The following is a 25,446-nucleotide window of genomic DNA, read 5'->3' as shown; positions in this document are numbered from 1 at the left end:
TGTTCCCAGATCCTGAGTGCATCACTATGAAGACTGCTGTACATTATGGTGACTGCCTTTGCCATTTCCCTGGACCCTGCCCTTGTACCAGCAAGGAGGGGGGAAGCAGACCTCCATTGTAACCACTTCACACCATCCAAAGATGCCCCCGGGCAGGTGGGACTTCTCTCAGGAGGCTAGGGGGACCCAGGATCTGGCCTCAATGTACATCCCAACTGTTCTTTTCTTTGAAATTAACACAGGTGTGCAGCATAGGGAACAAAATGTAACAGAAAGGGAAGAGGGAAATCTGGCAGCAATAACCATCTATCTACAGCTGTAAAACTGGGGGAAATTGAGTACTTTTCTGTCCTGCCTCCTACTCATGTGACTGAGAACCAGATTGTTCATAGGGAGAAAAATGTGGGGAATGGGAAGTCTTAATTGTCCCTAATTTTGTCTGACTCTTAGGAGCTGTAAGGGACTGCATAGGGTGTAAACGTTTCAAATGTGCCTAAGTGAGTTAGGAGCCCACATCCCCTTTTCCAAAGTCACTTATGTACCTTGGTTCCATTGACTTTGAATGAGCGTTAAGCTCCCATGGACTGTATTCTAAAGGTATTGAGGCACCTAAAGCTACAGAGACCGAGGCACCTAATTCTCATATGGGAATTAGGCACTTAGCTGATTTAGAACATTCTACTAGTGCCTAAATATCTTTAAAAAGCTGGTCTTAAAGGCTTACATCACTTTAGGAAACAGGGCCTAGACTCCTAAGTCACTTTGATGCTTTTGAAAATTTTACCCTGTGTGCCTAATGTTTCGAGTCCTGGTCAGCACAGGCTACTGCATTGTCTGCAGCTCCTGGGATATGTTGTCTACCTTCTGTCCTTCAGGTAGATATTGAAGCACCTGATCTTGAAAAACTGCCACTGCTAACTGGGCATAGTCTCCACGGGGGGAACAGTTTGTATGTCCTATGACCAGGAGTTGCATAGGAACAGATCTAACAGTAGTTACATGCACACGTACTATGATAGAGGCTTTTAGAGCAGAAGAAGACCCCAAACTGTGTGAGCAACATATTCAGCTAATTCACTATACTATTCTGCCTCCCCAGTGTTCACAGTTCAAATACGGTGCCTTCTCTGTATGTCTGCTATTGCTGCAACATGCTCTTCTTATGACTGAGCCTCTTATACCAAGAAAGAGCACCCTTTCCCCCAGATATTTCCCCTTTGACCTCACACTTGGTCAAGCAGTAATTCTGCCCACATTTTGCAGCTACAGCATATAGTAGTTGTGCTCACAACTTTTGCCCTACAGGTACATTTTAGTGAGGTGGGGTTAAGAATTTTTGTGCACACTCGTTCCTGAGCTTACAGTAATTGGGGTTGTACTAAGAGTGCAATCTGTCCTCATTGGCTGCATCAACACTTAAATGTTTAGCAACTCCCCCACTGCTGGCTAGCACCAGTCTACAAGCATTTTTGGCACCATGTCTTCTTGTTTTGACTTGTTCAGTGCAAGCATAGACAACAGCGATAAACACACTTCCAGTAGGGGCCCTAGTGTAGACAATTGCTAGCATTTGTGGAATTTCACAAGCATTAGAACAATGGCTAAGTTTTTTCTAGGGTGGAGAAGGTCATATGCATGACTGTGGCCACATTTCGTACCTTTTTAGACATTTACAATTAAATATTTCATTGTTTTAAAGATCCAAACTTGACCTGTTTTTGTGTTCAAGGGCTGTGTCTGTGAAAAGCTTTGTGGTTGTCCCTTCAACAACAATAAACAGAAAAAAATTGTGCACCACAGAACTTGTAAATTCACTAACTGGTGAGTGTGCTTGTATTCAGTTATTTACATTTACCATCATATTTAGCATGGAATATTGTTATAATTTTGCTATTAGTAGACTCAACAATCATGGACAGATGTTACTAGTATCCTTTCACTTTGGGGTTTTTTAATGCAATTCAATAATTTAAAACAATACTGATATTTGGATTCTTTATGATGTTTGCTTTATTGATGTATTCAAAATGTATTACGGGGGTTCAACATAGAATGCTTTTTGCATTACTGAATATTAAAATATCTAGCTGCAATCTCAGTCTAAAAGTTTACTTGCAGTATGTGTATTTTCATATCAAAAGAGAGCTAAAATGTTTATAGTCTTCACAATGTTGATATTTTACTTTGAATACCTGGATGATTCATACAGGAATACCTGAATACTGTATATCTATAAACATATACAAAATTAAGGATAACAATTAATAGAAAAATACAAGGCATCCTTGCCATTCATGTTTAGTGTAATATATAGCCAGTCATAAGTTATTAAAAATATACACTACAAAAAGCCTGATAAATAGGATCCCTTCTGTATCATTCGTAACTGCTTAGCATTTTACAACCAAGAGCACAAAATGAGAAAAATGAAAGAAACCCCAGCCTGATAGTTGAACAGGAAAGTGCTCTGGTTTGGTAACAAAAGCTTACTACCTAGGAACCAGCTTAGAAAAAAATATTTGGGCCAAAATGTATTGTCCACTTCAGATACTTGATAGATGCCTTACAATGAATTTTTAAATAATTTTAACCACATGTATGGATGCAAATATAGACACAATCAAATGGAAGAGATTTTCAAAAGCTATTTTTCATATTTTAAAAACAATGAGGGTTTAAATCTGTTTCAAGTGGCTTCATAAAGAATTGCTCTAAAAGTTATCACCTGCTGGCTATGATATCCTCTATCTTTCTTTCTTCCTACTTACCTCCCCTCCACATGGTTGAGTAACTTACTATAGACAAGTTAAGGTTAGTGATCTGAGCTCATTTTGGATGTCAGTCTGTATGCCCTCAATTCCAACTGAAGTCTCTAAGGCCCTGCCTGGAACTTTGTCTCGTCATTTGCACTTGTAAAATGTCAATGTAAAACACTATTGAATAGGTATGGTAGCATTTTACTCCCACGTGTAAATGACTACCCAACGTGCAAGTTAGTGGAGAAAATCAGCCCCATTGAATTTACTGGGAATTTTGCCATCGACTTTAATAGGAGTGGGAAGACAGATGTGTAATAGCTTTGACCATCTGTGCCTTGGACAAAACTATCTCCCATTGAAATTGATGGGAATTAGGTGTCTAAATACCTTTGAGGATCTAGGCCTAAACATCTGATAGGATTACTCCTTGGGAGCTGATGAAAGTGACCAGGTATTCTTTTGAAACCAGATCTACCAGCCAAATTAGTGTCATTGCTGTAGAAAGCTCTCATCCAATAGATTGCTTTAATCTGACACACAACCTCTTACAAACCATCCATTGTAATAGTAGCTGAAGTAGCTGTTGCACAAATGGAACACTGAAAACATTTCTGTGAAAACTACATGTTCCCAGTCTTGTCTTTTCATCACAATAGTGAGAGAGCCTTTTGGAATAATTCAAGAAACTTCAACTGTATATATTGTATACAAGGTGTTAGATACCTAAAAGTATATTAATTTTTGTTTGTGAGGAGACATTCAGCAAATGACAGCCCACAAATGTCAGAGCTAAGTTACCTTGTATTTTCTCTATATACATACAGCTGATATCTGGTACCTTAAATGTAACGTATGCTTAACAGCCCTTGATTTATATTTCAAGTTAATATACATTTAAAATTGCTTTTGGCAAAATCCTGCAGTCCCTAATCAAGCAAAACTTGCAATGATGTCACTGGAAGCTTTTATTTGAGTTTAGAAAGCAGAGTGTGATTCTTTGTATCTTATCCCAAGACTTTGACTGAGTATTAAAAGAATGGGATATTTGCACTGTAGAAAGACCTTCCCAGCTTTCTTGATTTAGTTTCAACAAAGTGACCAACAGCCTTTCCTCTACTGTTTAGAGTTCAAGAAATCTCTACAAATGCCTCTAATAACATTAGGAACAATCTGCTCCAATCCTGTGAACTCTCTTGTGAAGAAATTGTGTGACTCTCTTGGTTCAGAGGCCATGTCTTTCAGATCATCCAATGGTGCCCAAGCAATACCAACAGAGAAGACTGTAATACCTATAGTGTTATAATAAAAAGAGACCACATGTAAGCCCAACTTCAAGGATACAAGGTACAAGGAAAATAGCTCTCCAGCTTTACATTTGCTGGATTAATTTCGACCCCCCCCTGAAAAAAAAAAACGTGTTTCAGTACATGCAGCTGGCCAGAGACAATGGGACTCTTTCCACTAGACTTCAGCAGGAGCAGCATTGGGTCCTAAATATTTGGAACCAGAAGTTTTTTGCTTAAACTTAAACAAGTTTATAGTAAGAAGCATGGGGCAACTTATAAGGCTAGCATTTTAGATATTTTATAATACTGCCTATGAAAGAAGTAATGATATCATTAAACTTTGATTAGACACAGGGAATGGAAGTCTGATCTACTGTGTACTAGACACCAATTTAATCACTTGAAAGATTTTCTGAACAATAAGACTGAATCATTATTGTGCTCAGTCAGTTCTCTCAAGTGACAGTAGTTCAGGGAGGCTCTTTAGCCAAACCACTTTCCTCCCCAGTAAATGATGGTGGTAGTCTAGTTTAATACCATACAGGCCTTGAGTTTGAGCTGACAGTATTTTCTTCTTTCAGATTCTGAATTTGTAATAACCTGCTTTTACTTAGTTATGTAAATTTACAACATTTATACCGTACATAATGAGACAGGAAAATAGCTAGAGCAATGACTAGAAAAGGACCAATACATTGCATCTGTAGTTTTGGTGAGTAGAGTGCAAGAAATTTTCCAGTCTGAAAACAGGCTATTTGGTTCAAATACTGTAATGTCAACTGATTCAGATAATTTTCTTTAGAAGTGTCGTATAAAATTATTTAAAATGGGTTGGGTTGTTGGGTGTTTAGAGCAGAGGACAGGGAATGGGGAAATCTAGTTTCTATTTCTAGCTCTGTGACCTATAGGAAAACATTTAACCTCAGCTAGCATCTTTGTACAATGGAGTTAATATATTATGCTGAAAAGTGCTAGTAATGGCTGCCATCAGGGAGCTCTTGGATCCAAAGACAGTCAGTGGGTGTGCCAGGTATTCTTTCAGGTTCTACAGAAGGAGCAATCAAACTCCTTCATGTATTGAAAACAGCTGTAGACAGTGGAGGTGATGGCCCAAGGCAATAGGTTGTGTGGCTGGCCAGAGCTAATGCAGATAGCTTGTGGATTTCTGAGTAAGGAAGTTGTCTGCTGCTGTTTGTTGCGACTATGTTTAGAGAAACAAGCCTTTGTGTGCCTATTTTATAAACAAACAAGATTGCACAAGAATACACCCAACTCATATCACTGATTTCTCAACCTAACAACCAACCTTTGCAAGGTCCTGAATTGTGGCTAACTGGGCCAAAGGGGCAACAACACTTCACTAGCTCACGGGGGCAAAATGAGATTGAATTAATGCCTACAAACTTCTTTGTCATCCACCCCCCCACACACACACACCCTGGCTAGTGAAAGACACTACAGGAGTGTGAAATATTGACCTCCAGTTTCTTTTGTTGTGTTTCAGTCATTTACCTGCTTTGTGTGCCACAGCAGCAGGACCTCTAACTTCGTCATATGACTGACCATCAGTCAAAACAACAAGGAAATTTTTGTTGGGTCCATCTTTCACAGGTCCAAACACGTTTCTGGTTGTGAAAGCAATGGCATCACCAGTAGCCGTACCACCACTCATGTAACGAATGCTCCGCACAGCAGAGAGAACCTTCTCCTTTGTGGCATAATCAGTGAGGCTGAACTCCATGCGTTGATCATAGGTGAACTGCACAGCTGCAATTTTGGAACCAGTATCGGAGATCTCAAAGGCTTTGGCAACATTACTGATGAATTCAAGCATGAGGCGGAAGTTGCTGTCTCCAACACTGCTAGAGCCATCTATCAGAAAAGCTATATTGACAGAGTTGTAGCAAGTTTTGCTACACAGCATCTGCTCATGAGAACACAATTTTTGGACAAGAGGTTTTACGTATTTGGTAGTACCAAACCAGGTGGGTATATGGTAAGAGAAGAAGCCATTATTTCGACAGACAGCCTGTTTAAAAACAAAACATGCATACAGAGATTTCTGTTGAATGTATTATTAAAGGTGTATATAAATAATTTAATTTAATAGTTTGATAGGAAACTAGGGTCTGATTTCCCCCCACCAGCCTCCCTGAAATGCTGACCACCTGGAACTCCAGTTGAAATTAATGGGAGCTGTAGATGCTGATCTTCATCTTTTTATGAATACTGCTAATCCTTAGAGAAGGATAAAAGCTGGAAGTTCTAATTATACATTTCAAATGTTGAACAAAGAGACAATTAATGGGCATACAAGTATGTAAAGCATGGAGGGATCTAGATTTTGCTTCGAAGTATAATTACCTAATTTTCTGTGATTGATTCTGATTTTGCAAAAACAATTTTGTATGTACTGTAAATTGTAGATACCAACAAATATAGTCAGATGTCTATATGAAATCAAAAATCAGGTAAGTATCTAGTTACTATTATTTTTGTTAGCAAGTAAGGATGGGCATAAAATTGTGGGAGGCAAAACAGTGTCCACAAAAATGAGTAGAAAACCTGGCTCTAAATAACTTTTTTTTAAATGGCCTTTTCAACATTTATGGAGGAGCCTCATATAATTTAATGGTATAAAACCATTAAAGGGCTATACAAAATTATACAAAAAGAGGGCTATACAAAAATTATAGCAAAAACCTTTTAGAATTTAATAGTGACATTTTTCCTACAGAGTGCTAACCATCCTTTAGAATTTTATACTGGGGATATAATTCACTTATTCTACAAGATGGTTGACAAACTCTTTTAAAACTCTATTACATATGTATGACTTTTTCATTTGGAGTTCGGGCTGGAGGAAACTTAGTCATTTGAAGTATGTAATACCCATGAGTGAAGAGTAAATTACAAATACATTGAGGACATTCTCTCATACCTTGTCAACAAAACCAACATCTTGAACCATTCCCTGTTCCTCAGTTGTGGGTCTTGCTACAGACACAATGAATACATTAATGCCAAATTCTCTGGCCACTATTCCAGCTTCTTCTATATCATCTGAAGGCCAGCCATCTATGAAAACTACGACGATCTTAGGAATCCCTCTGCGTACTCCATTTTCCAGAGAGAAGAATCTCTGAGCTGTGTGTTTCAAGGCTTTTCCTAGTTTTGAACAGGAAAAGGAGAATTTGAGGAAGCTATTTCACAATTGGGAAATTGGGTTTCTGTACCAGAGACAAAATTTCTCGATATTTTAAGTGACTGCTTCTTGGAGCAGCTGGTACAGGAACCCACAAGGAGAGAGGCAACTCTCGATCTAGTCCTGAATGGAGCGCAGGATCTGGTCCAAAGGTAACTATAACAGGACTGCTTGGAAATAGTGACCATAATATAATAAAAAGAGTACTTGTGGCACCTTAGAGACTAACCAATTTATTTGAGCATAAACTTTCGTGAGCTACAGCTCAGCTTATGCTCAAATAAATTTGTTAGCCTCTAAGGTGCCACAAGTACTCCTTTTCTTTTTGCGAATACAGACTAACCCGGCTGCTATTCTGAAATCTGCCATAATATAATAACATTCCTGTGGTGGGAAGAACACCTCAACAGCCCAACACTGTGGCATTTAATTTCAGAAAGGAGAACTATGCAAAAATGAGGAAGTTAGTTAAACAGAAATTAAAAGGTATAGTGACTAGAGTGAAAACCATAACAGAGGCTCAACTTAAATGTATACACCTAATTAAAAAACACAGTAAAAGAACTAAAAAAGAGCCACTGTGGCTTAACAACCATGTAAAATAAGCAGCGAGAGATAAAAAGGCATCTTTTAACAGATGGAAGTCAAATCCTAGTGAGGTAAATAGAAAGGAGCGTAAACACTGCCAGATTAAATGTAAAAATGGAATAAGAAAAGCCAAAAAGGAGTTTGAAGAACAGCTAGCCAAAAACTCAAAATGTAATAACAAAACAAATTTTTTTTAAGTACATCAAAAGCAGGAAGCCTGCTAAACAACCAGTGGGGCCCCTGGACGATTGAGATACATAAGGAGCACATAAAGACGATAGTCATTGCAGAGAAACTAAATGAATTCTTTGCTTCAGTCTTCACGGCTGAGTATGTTAGTGAGATTCCCAAACCTGGGCCGTCTTTTGTAGGTGACAAATCTGAGGAAGTGTCACAGATTGAAGTGTCACTAGAGGAAGTTTTGGAATTAACTGAGAAACTTAACAGTAACAAGTCACCGGGACCAGATGGCGTTCACCAAAGAGTTCTGAAAGAACTCAAATGTGAAATTGTGGAACTATTAACTACAGTTTGTAACCTTTCCTTTAAATCAGCTACTGTACCCAATGACTGGAAGATAGCTAATGTAATGCCAATATTTAAGAAGGGCTCTAGAGGTGATCCTGGCAATTACAGACCGGTAAGTCTAACATCAGTACCGGGCAAATTAGTTGAAACAATAGTAAAGAATAAAATTGTCAGACACATAGAAGAACATAAATTCTTGCGCAAAAGCCAGCATGGTTTCTGTAAAGGGAGATCATGTCTTACTAATCTATTTGAGTTCTTTGAGGGGGTCAACAAACATATGGACAAGGGGGATCCAATGGACATAGTGTACTTAGATTTCCAGAAAGCCTTTGACAAGGTCCCTCACCAAAGGCTCTTATGTAAATTAAGTTGTCATGGGATAAAAGGGAAGATCCTTTCATGGATTGAGAATTGGTTAAAAGACAGGGATCAAAGGGTAGGAATAAATGGTAAATTTTCAGAATGGAGAAGGGTAACTAGTGGTGTTCCCCAAGGGTCAGTCCTAGGACCAATCCTATTCAACCTATTCATAAATGATCTGGAGAAAGGGGTAAACAGTGAGGTGGCAAAGTTAGCAGATGATACTCAACTGTTCAAGATAGTTAAGACCAAAGCAGACTGTGAAGAGCTTCAAAAAGATCTCCCAAAACTAAGTGATTGGGCAACAAAATGGCAAATGAAATTTAATGTGGATAAATGTAAAGTAATGCATATTGGAAAAAATAACCCCAGTTATACATACAATATGATGTGGGTTAATTTAGCTACAACTAATCAGGAGAAAGATCTTGGAGTCATCGTGAATAGTTCTCTGAAGATGTCCATGCAGTGTGCAGCAGCAGTTAAAAAAGCAAACAGGATTTTAGGAATCATTAAAAAGGGGATAGAGAATAAGACGGAGAATATCTTATTGCCCTTATATAAATCCATGGTACGCCTACATCTTGAATACTGCATACAGATGTGGTCCCCTCATCTCAAAAAACATATACTGGCATTAAAAAAGGTTCCGAAAAGGCAACTAAAATGATTAGGGGTTTGGAACGGGTCCCATATGAGGAGAGATTAGAGGCTCGGTCTTTTCAGCTTGGAAAAAAGGAGACTAAGGGGGGATTTGATAGAGGTCTATAAAATCATGAGTGGTGTGGAGAAAGTGAATAAGGAAAAGTTATTTACTTGTTCCCATAATATAAGAACTAGGGGCCACCAAATGAAATTAATGGGTAGCAAGTTTAAAACAAAAGGGAGTTCTTCTTCACTCCAGCGCACAGTCAACCTGTGGAACTCCTTGTCTGAGGAGGTTGTGAAGGCTAGGACTGTAACAGGGTTTAAAAAAAACTGGACAAATTCATGGAGGTTAAGTCCATTAATGGCTATTAGCCAGGATAGGTAAGGAATGGTGTCCCTAGCTTCTGTTTGTCAGAGGGTGGAGACAGATGGCAGGAGAGAGATCACTTGATCATTACCTGTTAGGTTCACTCCCTCTGGGGCACCTGGCATTGGCCACTGTTGGTAGACAGGCTACTGGGCTGGACTGACCTTTGGTCTGACCCAGTATGGCCATTCTTATGTTCTTATGTACCAGTTGAGTAGTACTGGACTTAACTCTTTCTATAGCGGGTAAAGACTGTTCAAACTGAGGGGAACACCAGACACTGGGCATGCCACCTCTCTACAGAGAAATTTAAAAACATCTTGTGGAAAGATTTAATAGATCTCTAGGATTCGTAATTTTAGTTAATCAGACAGAACTTTCCTGGCTGTACTGCCAGGATTATAAATTAAAGGATTTTTTAAAACATTTTGAATTGTTTTTCACACTAACTTGACTGGGAGAGTAACACACAAACATGAGTATACTGACCTTCAAAACAATAAACCGACCTAGAAACATCCCTATTCTTGCTCCAGAATAATTTCCATTACTCTGGTTGGAGGTAAGGTTGCCAACTTTGTAATATTTTAAAAAACGGACACGCCAGCAGGAGTGCCGGATCTCCCATTCCCCCTGAGGACCTGCCCCTGCCCTCTTCTCCCCCCACCCTCCTCCCACCCCAGGCCTCACCACTGGCCCAAACTCTTCTCTGGAGGCCCCGCTCCTGCCCTGCCCCTTCCCCCTGAGGTCCATCCCCCCCGTTAGCTCCTATTTCTTCCTCCGTCTGTCACTCGCTGCTTTTCCCCTCTCCCTGTGTGGTTCAGATCTGACTGGACACCATCAGGTCCCATTTTTGACTGAACTTTCTGGTCGTAAACCGGACACCTGGCCATCCTAGTTGGAGGACTTAGATCTTTCTAAAATGTAGAATTTTCAAAAGGACCTTAGAAGACTGAGACACAAATTCCTCTCTGTTGGTATGGTGTAAATCTGGAGTTACTCCACTGCCATGTATGAAGTTACTGTGGATTTATCCCAGTGTAATAGCAAAATTTTCTTCTGGGAATTCCAGGTAACACTGAAGTTTGAGTGGCCTGTGACTCACAAATCAATGGAAAGTACAATAATTTCCAACTGACCAAAAGTAAGTGGAACTTTACGTGTAGGTCTAGTCAGCCCTGTGGAAATAGATACTCCAAGGAAGCTCACTTGAAGTGGAAGGGTGAAACTCAGGCAGTGGTGGAAGTAGATTTTAACTCTTACCAGTACGGTTCCTACCCCGCCCCCTCTCACAAAAAATGTTCTGTGACTAGAGCCCTGCGCGGATATAAATTTATATCTGTGGATAGAAATTGGTATCCGCTGAACCACAGGGCTCTCCCGGGAACTGCAGTGGTGAAAGGAGCAGAACTTGGGGCCGACGCTCCCGAGAGCCAACACCCCACACCGGCAGCTCTTCCAGCATGGCTGTACCGCCCCTAGCCCTGTACTCTGGCAGGGCTGTACAGACCCCAGACAGGAGATGCAGCTGTGTAGAAGGGCTGGAGGTGGGGCTGGGAGGCAGTACAGCTGTGCCAAAGGAGCTGCTAATGAAGGGCGCTGGCTCCTGGGAGTGGCAGCCCCATGTTCTGCTCTTTTCACTGCTGCAGTTCCCAGGAGTGCCCTGCGGTTCAGCGGATACCAATTTGTATCTGTGGATATCCGCAGCCACGAGTATAAATTTGTATCTGCGCAGGGCTCTACAATTCATTCTTGAAAATATCTTTCTGGTACGGCGTACCAGCAATAAATGTCTTAATGGTACGGTGTACCTGACTGTACCAGCTTACTACCACCACTGAACTGAGGGCACTGTTCCACTTTGCTTCATGACTTAATGTGTATATATCTGAGAGATTCTCCTTCTTCTTCTCGTATTTCATTTCCCTTCAGAAACTTTTTTGATATGCTCTGATTACCCCAGACAGTCTGAAAATCATTCTACTATAAATGATACATATTTGTTTCAGGAAACAAAGCTGTTCCCTGTGAAGAAATCCGTGACTGTTTAAACAGTGGAAATTACTATCACTTTTGTATTGTGGGGCAATGTTATGTGGAACTTCATCTTCTAAAAACTGAATTTAGGACAGGCCAACATTTTAATACAAAACAAAATGACAACAATAACATTCCTTGGGTACAATTAGTTCTTATCCGGTCTCTGATCAGCTTTGTACCTACCCGTATTGGAGTTGCCGCCTCTGAAGCCAATTTCCTTTATGGCAAACAAAACATCTTTTGCCGCAGTAAAGTTTTTCAGATAAAATTCAGTTTTTGGATGCTCACTATGTGAAAAATAAAGTAACCAGTTAAAAAACAGACATACATGACAAATCTTAAAATAGAAATGAAATGCCTTTTAGCCTGCTTAAGAGCAGAATCCAGGGTTCTGAGTTTTGTCAGCTACATTTAATGATATTAATTCTTAAAACAAAGTAGGAACCCTCACTCTTTGCAGTATCTGTGATTATCTCAAAGACAGCAGAAGGAATCAAATTCAGAACAGAGGTCTTAGCAGGTAAGAAGGGAATGATTTTCATTCATTTTAAAGTGTATTCATTTGCTGTTTTTGTATACTGTTATAGGAACAAATTTTGCTCTCAGTTATACCTCTGTAAATGGAACTACTTTTTGAGTCACATTGGAGTAAGTGAGAAATGAATTTGGCCACTTTTTTTATTGTTGAATTTGGATCTTAAACATTTGCTAAATATATATATATATATATATATATATATATATATATATATATATTAAATTTCTTTTAAATGAAAATAGTTTCAGAGTAATTTAATTTGTATGCTAGCTAATTACTCTTTATTTAAAATAAGGAAAATTTTAGCTGCAATGAATTTCACCCTCTGACTCCTAATCTAGGGGGAACAAAACACTAAATTAAAAACTAGTTGTCATGTGAACTGTAAGAAGTACATTTGGTCTCACTTGCAGTTGAAAAGGACAAATGTTATGAAGTCAAGGTCTTGATGCAGCATCAGATGGACCCCTATGCCTATGCAGAGTGGGATCTGCATAAGAGGATCCCAGTGCAGGACGAGGACCTAATGCTGCTTTTTTTTTTTTTTTTTTTAAAGATATGAGGATCATTGGAGGGCAGTTGCCATGATCCATTACCATTAAAGGCTTGATTCATCAAGGTACTCAACTCCAGCTGACATCAGTTGCTCAGCACTCTAGGGGATGTAGCCCCAAGACAGCCATGTTTGCCCATTAGATAATTACTCTACTTTTTGGGACTGATTCTCCTCTCATCCCATTTTGCAGTGATGTAACTCCATTGAGTCCAGGAGAGTTCCTGTTTTAAGTGAAGGACTCAAGCCCTGTGTCTTAATCTCTCTTCAGTATTCCATACACCCATTACATAAGGCTTTCTCCAAGCCTTTCAGTTCAAACAGTTGTTTTGGCTATTTATAAATTTCCTGACAAATCCCATGGTTTGGAAGGTAAATTATTACAAATAAATGAAGTCAAACAATAATAATTCTCCAGGAAGCAAAGTTGTCTTTGCTAATGTGACCAGCAAGTAATGTTGCAACAATTTTCTTTTCAAGTGAACTGGAAAAGCTGACATGGTAGTTGATCATCATCCTGATAAAAAGAAATTCAATTCCCTCCCCCCACCCAGAAATTTTTGGATCCTTTTGTTCAGTGTCTATTTTAATAATGTTTAGTATCTTTTTTGCACAACATTCACACAATATCTATCATTGTTTCTTGTTGACTGTATTGGTACCTATAATTTAATACAGGCTTGTTGAAGGATGTGGGAGAGACCTCACTTGTTAATCCACCAACTATTTCCGTGTTTAGAAGAAACTTCCTTTAGACCAGAAGCAATTGCCAAAGTGGTTGGGCTTTGGAAAATAGTCACCTCACATAACCAGCTGCCCAGGACTTAAATCCTGATAATAGGCAAACAAAATTGTGAGAGGTGTTTTTAAAGTGGGGGGTGAGAGCATTAGTCTATTGGGTTGGCCGTTGCGGTACCTGACAGTTTTATGCTATAAGCCAAAATACAACCCAATGTTAAGTCTTTTTTTTTTTTTCAATTTTCATTAACACGTTTGGAAGTATCAGTTGCTATAAGCTGATCAAGGATACTCCATTTTGTGTGGTATTAAAAATTACTGACCATAATATCAAAAATGGCCAAGTTTTAGAATCCCCACTTTGCTGAGATCTTCATCTTTTTTTTTTTTTTTAAAGATGAACTACATGACCGTGAATGGTGCTGGCAGCCCTGGAGGCCCAAGTCCTCTCCCCTCAGATCAAGGACAGGGCAGGCAGCAAGACAAACTTCTCTCACCCTTCCACATCAACTCACCTCAAAACTAACATAAAGGAATGCTTGCTGGAGATCAGAGGATAGTTTGCTCTCTATGCCCAGTCTCTCATTGTGGTTGTCAATTAGTCCCAGTTGTGCTTTTGTGTACTGGACACCAGTCCAATCAGAACTGGACTGAAACCACAAACACACTTCATATAGATGAAACTACCATGAAGTGGTTCAAACTGTCATTCACTATGTACCATTATTGGGGTTGGGTATGAACTAGGGACTTGGAAAAGAAAGGCTCTGTGTCCCACTACTATTATCCTAGCCCAAGTAGTACCCAACCTGAGGTCTGTGGACCAAGAGTGGTCCAGAGAGAACATGCTGGTAGTATGCATAGGCCTGTCTGGTAGCATGGTGCTGGCTCTTCTTGTTTTCCACTGCTAACTCATATTAAAAAAAAGTAATACTTCCTTAATATTGCTCCTGTTGTCATGGGGATACTACTGGATCATCGGTAGAAAGGGAGGTGTCTGTAAGACTTGCTGTCTCTTAACAATGTAGTTCACATTAGGAAAATCTTTAGAAACCTCTGTCCTAAACCATCCAGTCCCCCCAAATAAACTGATTTTATTTGGATGTCTCAACTACAACAGTTCCTAAGCAGAATGTTATAACTTATACTACTCAAGTAGAGGTCTGCTGAATAGGATATTTTTATATGCTTCAGCTTTCTCATTTTAATAACTCAGTTTCTAGAGTTTTCTTATAACATTGCAGATACCTGGCTTGTACAACTCCCACATGTGGTCCTTCGGTTCCAATTCCCAGCATCACAGCTACTTTCCCAACAAAGTTCTTCTGCAAATTAAATCTACGCTGCCCAATATTGTAGCTTCCATCAATCAGAAAAGCAATATCCGTTTTACAGTCTGTGAACACCCAAGATAATTAGATTAATTGAAAGGCAAATGAACAGGAATTTTCTTTGCGTGAGTTGGCTATGTGGGTTCCTACCTTTGTTCCCAACCTTTTTCTCAACAAGTTTCTTCAGTCGTTTATCTAGAATGTAGGAAACAGCAGGGTTATTTAGGGAACAAGAGGCTGAATTGCTTAAACTGAAGCTAGAAGAGGTCAGGACGTTAAAAGCTAGGTTCTAACCTTGCCATCTGTCCTGTGTGAGAGGTGGCACGTATGTGAGCCTTACAATTTTCTGAATGCTCTTTGGGATTCCAGCCCTGATTTCCCCTCACTTGGGGTGGAGAGAAGTTCCTCCATCCTTTTTTCATGTATCAGGGGGTAGCCGTGTTAGTCTGGATCTGTAAATGCGGCAAAGAGTCCTGTGGCACCTTATAGACTAACAGACCTATTGGAGCATAAGCTTTCGTGGGTGAATACATGTTGACATTCATCCGATGAAGTGGGTATTCACCCACGAAAGCTTATGCTCTAATACGTCTGTTAGTCTATAAGGTGCCACAGGACTCTTTGCCCCTTTTTTCATGGTGTATCTCAACTCCCCTTTATGCACCAGCTACTTGGCTAGGGGTTGAGATGGACAGTGGGAAGAGGAGTCAGGGCTACTCCCAATGGAGAGTAGCAAGTGAATAACCTGCTCTCCTCCCCACAACCAGACTCATAGTCTCTCTTGCACAACTAAATGCTGTGACACTCTACCTCCGAAGGAGTTTAGGAGAAAGGTCTTAACACAGAGTAATATGTAGGACAGATTCTGCCAGAGGTGGCAACTGTAACTGTGAACATAGTTTAAAAAAGAATGTTAAGCTCTCAGAAGAAAGAAACTTTGCAGGGCATGAATGTTAGACAGGTTGGTGGCCCACAGTGGCATTCCATCACCCAAATGTTAATATGGGGCCAGTTGTAACTTTGCCCCAGATATGGAAGAGTACGCACCTATACTGCCCCAGGAGCAAAACAGGACTCAAACTCAGAGTCCTGTGCTTCCTAGTTTTCCCTGCCTTCAGGAAAGATATACCTTGCCTCAGATCTATAGTGGTGCAGCACACTTCCCCCAGGATGCTGGCGCAATTACACTAGTTAGTTTGTCTGGGGGGCAGGAAAGAGGAGGCAAGACTCTGTCCATTCCCCCATCCCTTCTTGCCGACTGGTGCAGGAGGGGTGTAGTGCCCCTGTAGCAGCTGCTCCTCCCTTTGTGCTTCCATCCACAGCACAGATAGCTGGTGCGCTGGAGTAAGGTATACCTCATACTGTCTTACCCTCCTGTATGGTCCTGAAGGACCAGCTACAATCTGGCCCTATGTTATTTACTCGTCACACACAATGACAGAGAAAAATATTGTTACTGCTTCATCTCTTCAAAAAAACAATTTAAAGCAAGGTCCTTTGTCTTTGCCACTCTGTGAATATAAGACTCAAGTTATGACAACATGAAGTAACAATATTCAGTTGCAGCACAACAGAAAATTGATACTGCTGCTTCCACGAAGGAAGAAGTGAAGAGAAAGGAGTTGCTCCAGGAGCCAAGAGGGATTCATGGTTGCTAGAAACTCAGCTTGGTAAAGAGTTTACTTTGTTTTGATCTGTAGATTGAGTTTAATCAAACCCTTTATGTATGTGTGCTTCTAACAATTATCATGAGGGGCAAGATGGACTGGGGATTAGACGTCTTCACAGCAAGGATTGATTCTTTGACCAGTGAAAATCCTGACAAGGAATTACACCCTCTAGCTACACCCAAGAGTGCATTCATACAAGACTGTCCATTTTTTTTCTGGCTCTGTCCATTGCCAATGTATCCATTCCAACTCCAATATTGTGCCAGAATTTTTCCATACTTTCCTGACTTTGACCAAAATCGTGGCTGCTGCTGTTGGTTCTTTGAAGTGCAGTAGCTGAACTACAAACACATGGCTGAGTGTAAAATTTGGTGGGGGGAAAAGCAGGCACTTAATTTTTTTATATTCATCTTTGTTTTTCAGAAATACACAGGCTCAAATACTGGTAAAGTTATGGCAACCTTAAACCTGTGGTAGTGAGTATCAGTCATTCCTCCTCACAGGCAAACCTGGGAGAATGAAAATCATTTCTATAGCTTTGTCTACTGTCATCTGAGCAGTTATGGGATCATCTTGACTTTGAATACAATGTGTAATAACGATGACTAGGTATTGACTTATTTCCTTTTCAATGTTTCTATATCTGATCTAATCAAGACTGAGTACAACTGCATGAATGATAAGAATTCTCCAGTCTATCCTTGACAGTGCACCCGTCACCATGGTATGAGGATCTAAACTTCACCAGTACACTGAATCAGACAGACAACTCTCTCTCAAATTCCCTCTCTAAAAAGGAATGCATTCTCTTCATTTTCATATCAATCACTTGATGGAAATGAAAAAGCCTCTGAGCATACAACAGGTTTCCTCCTTGAGTTATCTGTATGACGCCACTGTGTTCACTCAAGTTTCTACCAGTTTACACCAGCATAACTGAGACTGGAATCAGCCTCATAGATTACAAATGCTACTTGATATTGCCTGTTAAGTATATTGGGTAAAAAGTAACTTTATTCAAAAGATGAGTTGATTCTGAGTCTTTCCCTATCAGGCAGCCATTCACACATGAGGGTACATGAGTTGGAAGCCTTCCCTTGGGAAGATCATCTATTAGAAATGTTTCCAACCTCTAGAGGGGCGTGCTGTTGATAGTGGTCGTCCAGCTGCTTCAAGTGCTCCACTCTTGGTCCCTGTATAATATTGAAAAGATGAATTCATTGCATCTCACTGCAGTCAAATTACATTGCAGGTGTTTAAAAAGTAATCAAATTTGAAAAATGTACAATTGATAAATAATTACAGCACATCTAGTTTATAATGGCCTGTGAGCTAAGGCAGGTACGTTTTATAATTTGTAAAAGACTCAAACAGCTATGGCTCCCACTGAAGCCATCTGGATTTGATGTCACTCAGCACCACTCAGAATCAAGGCCTTCATTTGTAGTGGCCACCTTATGGGAATTACTAGTGTCTCATAGACTTGGCAGGTAGAATTTATGTAAACAGTTTGGAAGCACTACAGAAAATTTTAATTCTCCTGTAAAATAATAGTCCAGAAACTACAGAAGCTTTCTTCTGTCGATGTATATTTCTGAAACCAAAGCCCCAATGAACAACCACAGTTTTGCTAAGGGTCATCCTCAGATATATTCCATCTGATCCAGTGATACCTGTGACCCTGCTTGCCAAAAATCCCTTTTATAAAATTCCTTGTCCCAATACTCTTTAGAGAATGAAAGCCCTAGGCATGATAAAATAGACACATAGCTGAGTCTCTCCTTACAGGTAGATTTACTGGATATACTGAAATCCTGACAAGGAACAAGTTTCACAGAAGACCAGGTTTTATCTGTCTGTGTGATGGAAGGTAAAGGAGGAAAAAACTTGATTGTCCATCCTTTAAGATTAAGGTAGATCACCAAATGCCAGTTAACTGATTGTACAGACAAAATTTTCTTTAAGGATATGTGAACCTGCAGTGTAGAGGTTCAAAGGAGACACTTAAGCACATTATACCTAACTAAGGCCCTGATCCTGTGAGGTACTGAATCCCTATGGGAGTTGAGCACTGGACAAGACAGGGCCCTAAATGAAAAAACATACAATGTGGTGTTACTGACCTACATAATCCCCTATCTTTATTCAGTTTCTCACAAAATGAGGGTAGGAATTTTCCTGGAGGCCTTTGGTAAGGTTGCTTTTTGCGCCATTTTCCTAGGATGAAGGCTGTAGCATTTGGTACACTCAGAACAGTAACAGACTGGTCAATGGGTACTGGTGCCCAGAGCCTCAATGGGAATTGAATTCAGTGGGAGTTAGGTGCCTACATACCTTTTGAGGATCTGGGTTTGAGTAACTCAAGTTTGCTTTATGTATGAGAGTCAGCAGCAATCATTGACTGAATAGTCCAAATGGAATAGTAAGGTAAGGTGATTATAAGAAAATGGAGGATAAAACAACGAGAAAAGGAGAAAGTCGGTCATTGTTTCTACAGCATACTGTATAGTCACAGGCCACTGAAAGGCCTGGACAAATTTCTGTTAACATTGCAAATATACGTTACTAAATAATAAATACTTGATCCACCTACCAGCCACGGAGAAAGATGAAGCCCATCTAGTGAGCACCTGAGACTGGATCCCATTGGCATATATGGCAGAGTAGTTCTCTTGTCCTGGCAGGGTCTGTACTCTTACAATTCCTCCCGCACTGGTGATCACGCCTCTGGGATAAAAGAGGATGATCTTACCACAAGGCCAACTAAATACTTCACAAGTATAAAGTAACATTTTTTAAGAGGCATTAAAAAAACCCCAGAAAGGACAAGGTCCTTAATTTTTTTAAATTATTTTACTATTACAACCAACTAAGCTAAGTAAAACTATGGAAAAAAAAACCCTACAGCTGAGATAAGCAAGGATGGATACTGCTGAGACTCCATCTCAGGCCGAGGTGTTTGAGAAGGAACTGAGGCTGTTTCACCCATGCAGCTCTATATAGCCATGGTGCAAAGCACAAGGCAGAGTAGAGCACATGTGCAGGCCAACTGGACACTGCTACCTAAAAATCTCAGACGGAAGGTGCCTGGGACGCATGCACACCTGACATGGAGCACCCATAGGGACACAACTTGAAGAAGAATCAATGGCTCTGGTCAAAAGAGCTAAAGAAGAAAACTATAAGGGGGATGGGGTGAAGGTGAGCTCCCAGAATTTCTACTGAACCTGTTCCAGCACAGTGCTGTATTCTTAAATAGGGAACCATAGAATAGTTTAAGAGACTTCTGGTTAGGAATCATGAGTTGTTCTCCCGGTCCAACAAAGGTATAGGTTGTACTGCACTGATCTAGCACTAGATTGATACTAAGAGAAACCAACCAATTAAACAGCTACTTCACTGGTTACCAGTTAAAAAAAAAAAAAAGGAAAGAGGCACTACAGGACATTGAGGAAATGTACTAGGAAGACATTTTTGAACCTTTGACTGTGGGTTCACCCATATTTCTGATTAAGAAAAAGGAAGGCAGCACCAGATTCTGGGTGGACTATAGAAAATTAAATGAAGTCACTTTAAAGGATTCTTATCCATTACCATGAATAGATAGTACCATGCATGCTATAGCAGGTTCAGCCTGGGTTTCCACACTGGATCTTAACAGTGAGTATTGGTGAGTAGAAATGGATCCAAAAGAGGGGGGAGGGAATTGCTTTCACAGGAGAACAAGACTTGTGGCAATATAAAGTGATGGCTTTGGTCTTGTGCAGTGCACCAGACATATTTGAAATGCTAATGGAGAGGGTAGTACATGGCATGTCCCTCACAGTCTGTCTGTTATCCCTATATGATATCCTGGTGCATGATAAAACCTTTGAACAGGAACCAAACCATTTACAAAAGGTCTGTGAGATGCTGAATCACCCACTTTGAAACTGAAGCCAAAGAAATGTGAGATGTTCCAATAAAGGTAATCTACTTGGGCACACAATTAGTGGGGAGGGAATTTTCACTGACAAAAGAGAATTGAGGTGGTACAGAGCTGGCCAACTCCCAGACACTTATAGATGTACACAGTTTTGCACGGCTCTGCTATTACAGAAGGTTCAGTATTGCAAAAATGATGGCATAAGTTGGGTGAGAAAGGGAAACAATTTCAGTGGTCAGCAGAGTGTGATAAGTGTTTTTCAGAGTGTGTTTTCAGAGTTGAAAAAGGCTCCACTTACTGCTCCTGTCTTGGCCTACTTGTGTTTCAAAACTTGTTGGACAGAAAGGCTGGTGCTTATGGTTTGGCGGAAGTATTGACACAAGAACTCCAGGGACTTGAGAGCTTACCGTGGCAAAAGTCTACGTTCTCCTGAGAGAAATTATTGTCCCACCTGAAAAGGAACTCCTAGCAGTGGTTAAATCTATAGAATGTTTTTATCCCTATTTGTGTGGGGGGAAGTTTATGATCAGGATAGACCAAGCTTTTCTGCAATGGCTCTTTAGGTTCAGAAATCCTGAAGGACAGCTTGCCAGATGGTTGGAGAAACTGCAGTGCTATGATTTCAAAATAGCACACAGCCCTGGCCATATGCATGTTAATGACGATGCCTTGTTAATGCAGCCTTGCTGCAAACCCTGTCCTAAGAAGGAGAGCAAGGAATTAGTTGCTCAAAGGAATGGGTGTGACTCCCTTCCTCTAATTCACAGAAGTGCTCATGTTTCTGATTCATCCACTGAACCATGGGGTGAGGTTGCAGGAATGGACCAAGAGCAATTCAAAACTTCCTAAAGAGAGGATCCTGATTGTAGAGTAGTGTGTGACTGGAGAATCACCTTGCAAACGCAGCGACCGTGGAATGTAGTGAACACCACAGTCAAAGCTTTCTAGTCACCGTGGGAAAGCTTGGAATTTAAGGATTAAATATTGTATAGGAGCAGGGTGAAACTAGTGGGTGATGGATCCAGATACCAGTTGGTTGTACCAGATACATTGGAAAAGGGGATTCTGAGGTTATGTCATGCTCTCAAAACTCCTGGACATTTTGGGGTTACAAAAACTTTAGCTAAGCTAAGGGAGAATTTCTATTAGATAACACAAGCAAGATGTAGGAAGTTGGTGCAGGAAATCTGATCCTTGTGTTACAAAGAAGGGTTCCTCTAAAACTGGGAGTACCCTCTTGTAGCAATATCTTGTGGGGGCATTAATGTAGTGCATTGCCATTGATGTTCTTGGGCCCTTGTCCTGTGATAGAGGCTGGCAATTGATATTTGCCGGTAGCTATGGGACTACTATACAAAATTGCCTGAGGCTTACTCAATAAGAAATCAAAAGGTTGTGACAGTAGCAGAGGTCCTTGTGAATGATTTCTTCACCAGATTTGGGATCCTGGGTGAGTTGCATGTAAATCAGGGTGAAACTTTAAACCAAAGAATTTCAACAAAGTTGTGAGATTCTAGGGGTCCACAAAACTCGCACCAGCCCGGCATATCCAGTCTGATGAGATGGTCAAAAGGTTCAACAGGACTTTGGGGGTTCAGCTAGCTACCATTGTAGAAGAGCACCAAGTGGACTGGGACTAGCATATCCCATTCCTTTTGATGGCTTATAGAACAGCAGTCAATGAGGGTACAAAGTGTACTACAGCACTCCTCAGGTTTGGGCCACCTCCCAGCAAACATTTTGTATGGAGCTTCTGAAGAGGAACAAAAGGGTTTCAACCATTTGGATGATGCAGAAACCCTACAATCCAAAACTGAAAAAGTTCACATCTTTGCTAGGAAAAATTTGAGAACAGCTGCTGATAAAAATGAAAAGACTGTGACCTGAAGTCAGATGGGGAAACTTTTAAAAGAGGGGAAGCCAGTCTGGTTCCACAATCCTAGGAGAAAAGGGAGTAGGAGCTCTCAGCTGGATAAAACTTGGGCAGAACCCTCACAATAGTAACTCAAATAAGCAAAGTGGTGTGTAGGATACAGTTTGGTCCCAGGACTAAACCCAAAGTTATCCATAAGGACTACCTAAAGCAGTATCAAGGGATATAGTGTTTCAGCATGGCTACTGCCCACATCTGAGACTGTAACTGGATGCTGAAGCTGGAAAAGTTGTGACAGTGATGAGTCCCCCACTCAAACAGAATGGGCAGGAATTTTGTCACAGCCAGGAAGTTCCACAGAAACAACAAATGTGTCTCAAAAGTGCACTGAAACGAAATCCAGGGAGAGAAAAGCCTCAAAGAGATTTAGGTGGGAATAAAATTATTTTATGTTGGGGATGTGAAATTGTCCTGACAGAAGACACCATGCATATGTAAATAGTTAATTTGTAATTTGTTAAATTAGTTCTTTTCTTTTTGTTTGGGGTGTATTAGTGGGTATTACCATTTTGGACCTCATTGAGACTATTGACAAAGCTGAGGTTGATGTTGGAATGCACACTTGATATTAGCTGAAATGAAATAACCATATTTCTGGTCTCTATTTTTGTTCCTTTGTTAATGAATTTGGAAAGTTCATTTTCATGATAGCTCAGGATTTCCTTTAAAGGTGAAATTCACCTTATACAGAAGGTCCATGTGGGAGCTAATCAGTGAAAAAGGGCTTGTGAATTTCTGCCTAAATGAAAAAAAAAAAACAACTTTTGCTATCAAAACCTGATTTTTATTTTTACAGAACCACTGTATTTTACTCTGGGGCCAATGCCTTGCATGCCAAGGCTGTTTTGGTTATACTGGAACTTTATACATTTTCCAGGAATGCCTTTCATTCTATTAGAATCACAGAACTGGAAGGGACCTCGAGAGGTCATCTAGTCCAGTCCCCCGCACTCAGGGAGGGACTAAGTATTATCTAGACCATCCCTGACAGGTGTTTGTCCAACCTGCTCTTAAAAATCCCCAGTAATTAAGATTCCACAACCTCCCAAGGCAATATATTCCAGTGCTTAACCACTCTGACAGTTAGGAAGTTTTTCCTAATGTCCAACCTAAACCCCCTGGCTGCAATTTAAGCCCATTGCTTCTTGTCCTATCCTTAGAAGTTAAGAAGAACAATTTTTCTCCCTCCTCCTTGTAACAACCGTTTATGTACTTGAAAACTGTTATGTCCCCTCTCAGTCTTCTTTTCTCCAAACTAAACAAACCCAATTTTTCTATCTTCCCTCATAGGTCATGTTTTCTAGACCTTTAATCATTTTTGTTGCTCTTCTCTGGACCTTCTCCAATTTCTCCACATCTTTCCTGAAATGTGGTTCCCAGAATTGAACACAATACTCCAGTTGAGGCCTAATCAGCGTGGAGTAAAGCGAAAGAATTACTTCTCATGTCTTGCTTACAATACTCCTGCAAATACATCCCAGAAGGCTGTTTGCTTTTTTTGCAACAGTGTTACACTGTTGACTCATATTTAGCTTGTGATCCACTGTGACCCTCAGATCCCTTTCCGCAGTACTCCTTCCTAGGCAGTCATTTCCCATTTTGTATGTGTGCAACTGATTGTTCCCTCCTAAGTGGAGTACTTTGCATTTGTCCTTATTGAATTTCATCCTATGTACTTCAGACCATTTCTCCAGTTTGTCCAGAGCATTTTGAATTTTAATCCTATTCTCCAAAGGACTTGCAACCCCTCCCATCTTGGTATTGTCCGTAAGCTTTATAGGTGTACTTTCTATGCCATTATCTAAATCATTGATGAAGATATTGAACAGAACCAGACCCAGAACCAATCCCTGCAGGACCCCACTCGTTATGCCCTTCCAGCATGACTGTGAACCACTGATAACTACTCTATGGGAACGATTTCCCAACCATTTATGCACCCACCTTTATAGTAGCTCCATCTAGGTTGTATTTCCCTAGTTTGTTTCTGAGAAGATCATGTGAGACAGTAACAAAAGCCTTACTAAAGTCAAGATATACCATATTTACCGCTTCCCCCCTATCCAGAAGGCTTGTTACCCTGTCAAAGAAAGCTATCAGGTTGGTTTGACACGATTTGTTCCTGAGAAATCTATGTTGACTGTTACTTATCACCTCATTATCTTCTAGGTGTTTGCAAATTGATTTCTTAATTATTTGCTCCATAATCTTTCCAGGTACAGGAGTTAGGCTGACTGGTCTGTAATTCCCCGGGTTGTCCTTATTTCCCTTTTTATAGATGGGCGCTATATTTGCCCTTTTCCAGTCCTCTGGAATCTCTTCCATCTTCCATGACTTTTCAAAGATAATGGCTGATGGCTCAGATATCTCCTCAGTCAGCTCCTTGAGTATTCTAGGATGCATTTCATCAGGCGCCGGTGGTTTGACAACATCTAAGTTGTCTAAGTAATTTTTGACTATTGGTTAACTAATGGTCATGACATTTTTTTGCTATTGTCCTATCATTGCCTGACAGTGACAATCCACAGAAGTGGGCAGCCCTTTCTCTTGACCAGCTGCACTGTTAGTAGTAACCATGGTTTACATTTAGACAGTTCTTTTCATTCCAAAGCACTCTCAAACAAAACAGAATTACAGGTAAATCACTGACATGCAGACACACAGAGGGGGCCATCCAATATCTCACTGCACAGTACTGCGTGGGAGGGGGGATTTTGGTCCAGGACATCAAAACAAACTCAACAAACTTCACTATTATGAAAGGTATAACTCTAGTCCAAAGTCCCCTGAAGTCTCTCAATAAGTTCAACTAGCTTTAGACCAGGCCCTAGGTAAGCAGACAGGACTCCAGGTTTTTAAAGACTCATCTTCCCCTTCAGAGGCATGGAACTCAATTTACCTATCGTATCTCAGAAGGTGATGGAGGGCCAGCTTGAACTTCTCAAATTTTTGGCATGTCTCTTTCCAGAAGGTC

At 40.4% G+C, this 25,446-nt stretch overlaps 1 protein-coding gene across 1 annotated transcript in view; it reads right to left on the bottom strand.

The window, feature by feature from the left end:
• Positions 1-1,992: 1,992 nt before the first annotated feature.
• COCH (cochlin) overlaps positions 1,993-25,446 on the bottom strand; it is a 43,961-nt gene continuing 20,507 nt past the window's right edge. The window contains 8 exon segments of the mRNA XM_048852403.2: positions 1,993-4,048; positions 5,558-6,074; positions 6,987-7,213; positions 11,968-12,071; positions 14,862-15,009; positions 15,095-15,139; positions 17,745-17,807; positions 19,208-19,341. Coding sequence (XP_048708360.2) covers positions 3,873-4,048; positions 5,558-6,074; positions 6,987-7,213; positions 11,968-12,071; positions 14,862-15,009; positions 15,095-15,139; positions 17,745-17,807; positions 19,208-19,341 — 1,414 coding nt within the window. The 3' untranslated portion in view covers positions 1,993-3,872.

This window comes from Caretta caretta, chromosome 6 (genome assembly GCF_965140235.1).
Source record: "Caretta caretta isolate rCarCar2 chromosome 6, rCarCar1.hap1, whole genome shotgun sequence".
Taxonomy (NCBI): Eukaryota; Metazoa; Chordata; order Testudines; family Cheloniidae; genus Caretta; species Caretta caretta.
This window is presented reverse-complemented; position numbering and strand designations above follow the sequence as displayed.